Source organism: Capsella rubella, unplaced genomic scaffold, assembly GCF_000375325.1.
Source record: "Capsella rubella cultivar Monte Gargano unplaced genomic scaffold, Caprub1_0 scaffold_4, whole genome shotgun sequence".
NCBI lineage: Eukaryota > Viridiplantae > Streptophyta > Magnoliopsida > Brassicales > Brassicaceae > Capsella > Capsella rubella.
The window spans coordinates 14509657-14517856 of NW_006238920.1; the positions used below are offsets into that span (position 1 = coordinate 14509657).

General features: G+C 39.0%; 2 protein-coding genes and 1 pseudogene across 2 annotated transcripts; 2 read left to right on the forward strand and 1 right to left on the reverse strand.

Moving 5' to 3' along the window:
- Positions 1 to 362: 362 nt before the first annotated feature.
- On the forward strand, positions 363 to 2626 carry LOC17890316 (probably inactive receptor-like protein kinase At2g46850). Its single transcript, XM_006295718.2, has 3 exons — positions 363 to 1140; positions 1354 to 1437; positions 1526 to 2626. The coding sequence occupies exons 1-3, from the start codon at positions 363 to 365 to the stop codon at positions 2557 to 2559; spliced, it is 1896 nt and encodes a 631-aa protein (XP_006295780.1). The 3' UTR covers positions 2560 to 2626.
- Positions 2627 to 2993: 367 nt separating this feature from the next.
- Positions 2994 to 4717, forward strand: LOC111831146 (soluble inorganic pyrophosphatase 3). The gene is made up of 8 exons (XM_023784811.1): positions 2994 to 3003; positions 3085 to 3249; positions 3342 to 3407; positions 3484 to 3591; positions 3679 to 3744; positions 4002 to 4122; positions 4233 to 4314; positions 4420 to 4717. The coding sequence occupies exons 2-8, from the start codon at positions 3085 to 3087 to the stop codon at positions 4460 to 4462; spliced, it is 651 nt and encodes a 216-aa protein (XP_023640579.1). The 5' UTR covers positions 2994 to 3003; the 3' UTR covers positions 4463 to 4717.
- A 1390-nt stretch (positions 4718 to 6107) lies between these two features.
- LOC111831122 overlaps positions 6108 to 8200 on the reverse strand; it is a 4211-nt pseudogene continuing 2118 nt past the window's right edge.

Consider the following 8200-nt stretch of genomic DNA (forward strand, 5'->3'; position numbering starts at 1 on the left):
TCCATTTTTCCATTATACCTCTTACGATCTCAACACGTGGCATTTCTCTTTCGCGCTCTTTTACTCTTTATGTCCAAAATCCAATTATATCTCTTTTAATAACCCAAAAATAGTTAGGAAACCAAGTGATTTTTCTATAAGTTTCTAAACAAAAACAACTGTGCACACACGCTTGTCGATATCCCAATATTTTTTTTTTCACAATTCCCAAATAAATAAATAAGATTAACCAAAATTTCATAATTCCAAGTCCCACGAATGTAGCTTTTGATGCATTAATACAAGAAACTCTTAAATATTCTTTTAAACATTAATACAAAACATCTTTTTTACTCATTGATTGTTCTAGCCCAAAACCTGAAATGCCTCCTCTGTTTCTTCTGCCTTCTTCTTCTGCCCTGTTTCTACTTCTTCTCCTTCTCTTAACTCTCCAAACCCTAACCTCAATATCTCTCTCTCAGCCGGACGCTCTCCGTTCACCGGAAAAGTGTGGAAATTTCTCTGTCTCCTTCCCTTTTCATCTCTCCCCCTCCTCAACCGCCGCTTTTAGACTCTCCTGCACAAACTCCTCCACTTTATATCTTCACATAAACCACCAAAGTTACCGAATCATTGAGTTCTTCACAGACGGTCTCCTCGTAGACTTCCCTTCATCTCCTTCTTGTCGCCAATTTAACGACTTAAGATCTTTCCCTTTCTCTGCAAACCAATTCTTCTCCATCTCTTTCGAAAACGTGATCGGTCTTTACGACTGTGAAGATTCTTCTCTCTGTAAAGCCGGTTGCGAAACCAACGATCTCTTTGGTTGCGACGGCAGAGAGGAAGACGAAACCTCCGGTGGAGATACCGGATGTTGCTACCCTCTCTCTGATCACAGCGCGTGGCGTGCAGGTGATGACTTCTCTGTTTTTAGTAAATACGGATGCAGAGGATTCTCTTCGTGGGTTGTTCCAAGAGGGACCAACACTGGTAAACGAGGTGTTAAATTAGAGTGGGGGATTCCCAGAAACTCTTCGGAAGCTATTTGCGATCGTGAGGCTCGAACTGTCAACGCTACGGCTATCGAAGGGAGTGTTCGATGTGTGTGCCGTGATGGCTTCGTTGGCGATGGCTTCGTCCATGGAACCGGTTGCTTAAAGTGTGAGTTTTATTCCTTCTCCTTTTTCATGTTTACGTGTATGAAACAGTAGTTTGCAAGTAACCATTTCACTCTTCTAAACGTCAAGTAAAAAAAATTGTTAATCTGTAATAGTTCATTCGGTTCGGTTAGCTCAGTAACTCATTTTGCCCTAGTTTGAACAGCCGAGTGTTTCTTGAGTCACAAGAAACTTACTTGATGTACTGTTATTGCAGCTTGTTACAAAGACGGAAAGGAATTATATGGAGACAAATGTGAGATCAAGAAACACAAGGGGAAGAAACTCACCGTTTTAGCCGGTAATTACATCTCATCTGAATAAATTCAAAATTTTCTTTGAGCCAAACTTGTTGCTAACATCATTAGACATATGTTATATATATGCAGGAGTTTTAGCTCCTCTGTTCATATTGGGCTCACTATTAGCACTCTTCTGCCTCCTTAAACGTCCGGTAACAACTCATACAGATCAACAGTTCGATATCTCTACAGCAACGACTACTACTAGTGTTTCGTTTCGCAAAGGTTACAACAAGACTCGTCTCTTCACATACCGTGAGCTGGAAGAAGCCACCAAAGGGTTTCAAGATTCACATAAACTCACACAAGGCAAAACCGGGACAATATTCTCAGGCAATCTAACAAACGGCACACGAGTGATCGTCCACAAGGTTCTCTGCGAAAACCAGATTGAATTCATGGAGATTTCGTCTCAAATCGATCATCTATCCACGGTTTTGCATAGAAATCTCGCGAGAATCATAGGTTTCTGTATGGATATTGGATATAATCCACTCGTTGTTTACGAGTATCCGGTAAACGGATCGCTTGGAGATCGAATACATCTAGGGCTTGATTGGTGCAAGAGAGTTAACATTGTAGCTGAAGTAGCTGGTTTACTAGCTTTACTTCAATACGAGAACTATCCACCGATCCTACACAACAACATTGCCTCTGGATACATCTTCTTAGACGAAGATTTCCAAGCTAAAGTCACAGGTTTTGGTTTACAGAGGAAACAGAGGATTGATACAAGTATGTACGATTTCGCGGTTCTGCTTCTCGAGATTGTGACAGGTTTAAAGCAGAGAGAAGAGACAGTGACTCAAGCGTTACAGAGGATTAGAAGCGGTAAGCTTGAAGAGATCGTGGATCCTTCAATGTATTTCCATGAGCAGCCTATGGCTTTTAGGGAACAGATTGGTTTAGTTGCTGATATCGCGACTCGGTGCGTTTTGTTTGGTGGTGATGGTAAATTTGGAATGGTTGATGCAGCTAGAGAGCTGTTGCAGATCGCTGGAAACAGCGGTGGAGGCGGTTGCGATAAGAAAGGAGATGGAATTGAGGAAACGTTTTCGAATTCGAGTTTACTTCAGATGATTTCTATGTCTCCTGACTCTATCTATCTCCCTAAGACCTAAAAACAGAGGAAATTAAGGTTCTTTTTTGTTTGTTTGTTTTGCATGTATGTAAATTTGAAACGTTTTACTTGAGGGTAAAGAAACGTTTGTTTTTTTTCAATTACGAGATCGTGTTATGCAAAAAAATAATCGTGACTAGGATTGGTACTCACGATTATAACAACGTGCAGGCAAAGAGTTTAGAAGAAACACCATAAACAAGTACATACTACAAAATGTTTTGTTTTTTTTTCTTCCCTTGTTTTAAAACAAATTAAATAGTATTGATGTTTTTTGGAAAAGGAAATTGAAAGGCTGAGATAGAATATCTCTGGTATCATTAAATTCAATTTTGACCAAATCTTTATGCTATTATTAAACTCTGGTTTATCCTGTATATATATGCGTAGCTCTGTTTTTGCAGAACTTAATTACATTTGTTTTTGTCCCTTTGAAGATCCAAAGGTAATTAATGCTAATCTCTGATTGTTTCCAAATGCTCTGTTTCTTCGTCACGATCTAATTATGCCATTGATGTGATGACAGATGAGTGAAGAAGCATATGAAGAAACTCAGGAATCAAGTCAGTCTCCTCGTCCTGTTCCAAAACTGAACGAGAGGATTCTCTCAACTCTATCCAGGAGATCTGTAGCTGCACATCCATGGCACGACCTTGAGATTGGTCCTGAAGCTCCATTGGTGTTCAATGTGGTATGTCTCTCTCACCTTATAACCCACGTAACCCCTTCTTTCTTTAATCTCTTTCTCTCTTGGTCTGTTAACGAGAGAGCCTCTCTGGTCAGGTGGTCGAGATCACAAAGGGAAGCAAAGTGAAATATGAGCTCGACAAAAAGACCGGTCTAATCAAGGTAATGTGAATCCCTCAGAATGTGATCTCCGTTTCTCTTAATTTTTCTGATTGATGATATCTGAATTCGATCTCAGGTTGACCGGATCTTGTACTCGTCTGTTGTTTATCCACACAACTACGGATTCATCCCCAGGACATTGTGTGAAGACAATGATCCTCTTGATGTTCTTGTCCTTATGCAGGTAAGTGTGTTTTCACAAGCATCACAAAATTGTCAACAAAACACCACATTGTGTTTGAACCTAATTTAGCTTCTCTGATTCGTGTAGGAGCCAGTGCTCCCAGGTTGTTTCCTCCGTGCTAGAGCCATTGGATTAATGCCCATGATTGATCAGGTTTCTCCACATATTTCATAAATGTTTGTTATTTGTCACGATACATTAGTGATCATAAAAAATGTGAAACCTTTTAGGAGTTGAACTAAAACTGCGTAAGAATCATAAAACTTGCAATCCAAGAAATCCAAAATTTGAAAGGTCTCATCATCATCAGAGCATTGATCTAATAAAAAGTAAAACCTGCATTGTATTTTAAAAAACGAGAGTTTAATTTTGATAATGGTAATAATGAATGCGCTGGTTGAATATATCAGGGTGAGAAAGACGACAAGATCATAGCAGTTTGTGCAGATGATCCAGAGTACAAACATTTCACAGACATCAAACAACTCGCTCCTCATCGTCTATCTGAAATCCGCCGTTTCTTCGAGGACTGTAAGATCCTCCTTATTTAATTTTTGAATCACATCTAAGCCAAAGTAATTAGGACCAAATTAAACAACTAAAGAACCTAATTATGTAAAAATAACGGTTGGGTTATATAGATAAGAAGAACGAGAACAAGATGGTGGCTGTGAACGATTTCTTGCCATCAGAGACGGCGCATGAAGCAATCCAGCACTCCATGTAAGATCTCACCAAACCATAGAAAAACCCTAAGAAGTTGAGAGACTTATGTTTGAAAAGATTTGAGTAGCAACGTATCTCATGAATTGATTGTGAAATGAACAGGGATCTGTACGCTGAGTATATCCTCCACACCTTGAGGAGATGAAGAGCAACAACTACATTTGTGTTTCTTTTACGCGGAAGAGATGATTATTGGCAGCATATCCGCATATATAAATCTATAAATATTTTTATTATCTTACATATTTCATAAATCATATGATCGGCTTTTGCAGTTTTGTTTTGTTCCTTTTTTTTTTGGGTTTTGGTTGAATATATATTTTCCCTTGTGGGTGATGTTATGCAATTTTGTTCAATTGTACATTTGAAAGTGATATATATATAAATGGATATTAATGAATGACAAAGGCAGTTTTGCCTTCTTTAATTAAATCTCATCGACTATTATGCATGTGGTTAGCGCGTCCACTAAATGGCCTGAAGAAGCCTATATAGGCCCAAATAGAAGTAGGTCATGATACCAAAAGTCTATGCAAAACTATCTCCAAATTCATATTAAAAACGATAAGAACTTAAATAAAATAACAAGCTACGAACGAAACAAAACCAAATACAGTATAATAGTATATGAACCTAAGAAAAGATCTATGTAAGACTTATATTAGAGAGAGTGAATAGATAGGTAGATAGAAATGTATAAATAGTAAGCAAAAAAATGGGAAAGTGTGGATCCAAATACAGCAGAGAAAGCGACTAAACATTAGCAGCATATATATATATTTAGACAGAGAATGGGCCTTTGGATTTATCATCTGTCTGTATATATCTTATTTATTTTGGGTTGGGCCTCCCTTTTTCTTTGGGACCACACCTACTACGACTACTACTACTGTGCTCCTATTTATTTCCCTGAAACAATTTGTGCTCCAACTAAACGACGTTTTTTTTTTAATTTTTACAACATGGTCTGTGTGTGTGTATATATTGTATGTATGTATAATCTAGTTATAAGTAGAAAAAAAGAAAAGAAAAAAAAAAAGAAAAGGATGCAAAAAAGCTAAAGAAGAGTTATAAATGAGTGTGAACAGTAAAATGAATGTGAAATATATATATATGTATAAAAGAGCTGCAGGCGCAGGGGAAGCTGACTTTTGCTTTGCTGCTACCGCAGAGAGCAGAGATCCCCTTTTTATAGATAAGAGTCAATTTTAATATATATATATATATATATATATATATATAAAGTTACAATTTATATATTTGGATACTTGAACAGATTATATTATATATAAAATGAAATCCCAAAATCTGCGAACGAAACCTCCAAATTGAAAGAGAGACAACCTGAGGGATCGGAGGGTTTGATTCCTTGGTTTGTCCTTGCATACAAATTACAAACGTATATATTAACCCTACCTCATATTTGCATTTGCATTTAATACTTTCATCTCTATTCGATATTTGTTTCAATTTGTTATCATCACATATATATTGCTTTCTCTGTTCTTTAGTTCTAATATATAAGCAGCATCTAATAAGTGACCACACTATAAACACTAGTACCGGAAGCAAAATGTTTGAAAATGGTTTTATTATTCAGTTTCTTGTGGCAAATTAAATATATATCTAGTTTATGTATCCAAATCCCATATTATGAAAGAAAAAAAGAAAAAGAATGAAATTCTATGCTTATACGAATTAATCTAAATTTCAAGAATTGAATCAAAGCAATATATAATTCTCTACTACATTTTTTTGTTTTTTTTTTTTTTGTCATCTGAGAAATTAAATTACAAGTTTATCGGGAACAAACTCTCCTCTAGGGAGAGACATGACGGTACCGATGTGCTTGTATAGGAAAAATGAACTCCACGACTTCTTGCTTTCTTCGCAAGGTAGTCTGAGCGCCCGTTTTCCTTCCAAGGAATACGGCGGATACTAAAGTTCGAAAATGAAATCTTTAGATCACAAAAAGAAGCATACTCGGCTGCAAACGTGGGCCAATCCGACGGCGCCTCCAGCACAGCAAGGATATCCGAACAATCTATGGCAAAGCAAGCATTGTTCTGACGAAGCTTTAGCATACACTCCATAGCCCAAAGAAGAGAGTCCCATTCGGCATGAAGGGGTGAAAGGGACCTCCTAACACTCTTGAGACCAATCCAAGAGTGGCCTCGCGAGGAATTTTCTCTATCATCCAGTAGGATCCACCCAAGACCACTAAAGGGATCAGAATCAAGCCAGGAGGCATCACATTGACATTCCAAAAGTGGAGAGGATAGGGGCCTATGGACGACCGAAAGAGGTGGCTGAGGGTCTGGCATAACATTTGTTTCCATCGCTCGCCGCCACACTTCTGCTTCATGAGTAGCTAGCAAAAGGGTCTCCTCAGGTGACTCCCTAATATTCTCAAACATAAATCTATTACGAGCTTTCCAGATATACCACAAAATCCAAGGGAAGTTATGGATATTGGTTACATCTATCTTCAATTCTTTACCTCTCCAAAAGAGAAAGTCAAAATTGTAAAATAGAGATTGACGAGGGAACACCGTCCCTGAAGAAGGTATAGAGGATAGAGCCCAGACTTTTCTAGCCGGAGGGCACTCAAAGAGGAGATGATTAATCGTTTCCTCTTCATGGCCACAACGGAGACAATCTTTCTCTCTACCAATATGTCGAGAAAAAAGTCTTTGACAGGTTGCTACGCAACCCGAGAGACATTGCCACATGAAATGCTTCAGCTTTCTTGTGGTTTTAGTTTGCCATACTTGTGCCTGGAGTGCCGAAACATCCGGTCCCTGAAAAGGGAGGTCACAAGGAGGACGAGATAAAATTCTCGCGGCCCAATACCCTGACTTCACAGTATAATTTCCAGATTTTGTATGAACCCAACTATACCCATCACTAAGGTAAGTCCGACTAGGTCGAATACCTAGAATAAGAGGGATATCCGTTGGGTCCACTAAAGCATTCAAACGGTCAAGTTTCCATTCCTGAGTATCCCTATCCAGTAAATCATTGACGTACAAATGCGGATCCTGAAAGGCGAGAACACTTTTAGCAGGTCGAGGTGGGATAGTGGGAAGCCACGGGTCACTCCATACCCGAGTAAGCATTCCGGAACCAACAGTTCTGCGGAGACCTGAAACAATCAGAGGCTTGACAGAAAATATACTCCTCCATCCATAGGAGGGACGGTTGGCCTTAACTATTTGTAAAGGGTCGCTAAATCTATAATATCTACCCCTCAAAACTCTGCTCAACAGTGAATTTGGGAAGCGAAGGAGTCTCCAAAATTGTTTAGCAAGGAGCGCCTGATTAAACTCACCCAATGTGCGAAACCCAAGCCCTCCTTCAGAAAGTTGGGTACATAATTTATCCCAGGCTATCCAGTGAATACCATTACTCTCCGTCCTGGTTTTCCACCAGAAGTTAGCAATGGCACTACTTAACTTAGTAAGGATAGCCTTGGGGAGTAGAAAACAGGACATAACATATGTCGGAAGAGCTTGAGCAACCGCCTTAGTAAGTACCTCTTTCCCTCCTTTGGAAAGGAATTTGACAGACCAAGTACTAATTCTTTTCTGAAGTCGATCGCGAACGAAGGAAAAAACTTGAGTTTTTGAACCGTGAATCTTTTCGGGTAACCCTAAATAAGTACCCATACCACCTTCGGTTTGAATACTTAAGATATTCTTAATGGTGGTACGGGTTGCTGGTGCCACCTCGTGCCCAAACATCACCGAAGACTTTGCTTCATTAAGTTGTTGTCCTGAAGCCTCGCCATAACGACGAATAACATTTAGAACCTCTTCACCTTGATCAGGAGTCGCTCTACAAAAGAAGAGACTATCGTCAGCGAAGAGAAGATGGGATGTCG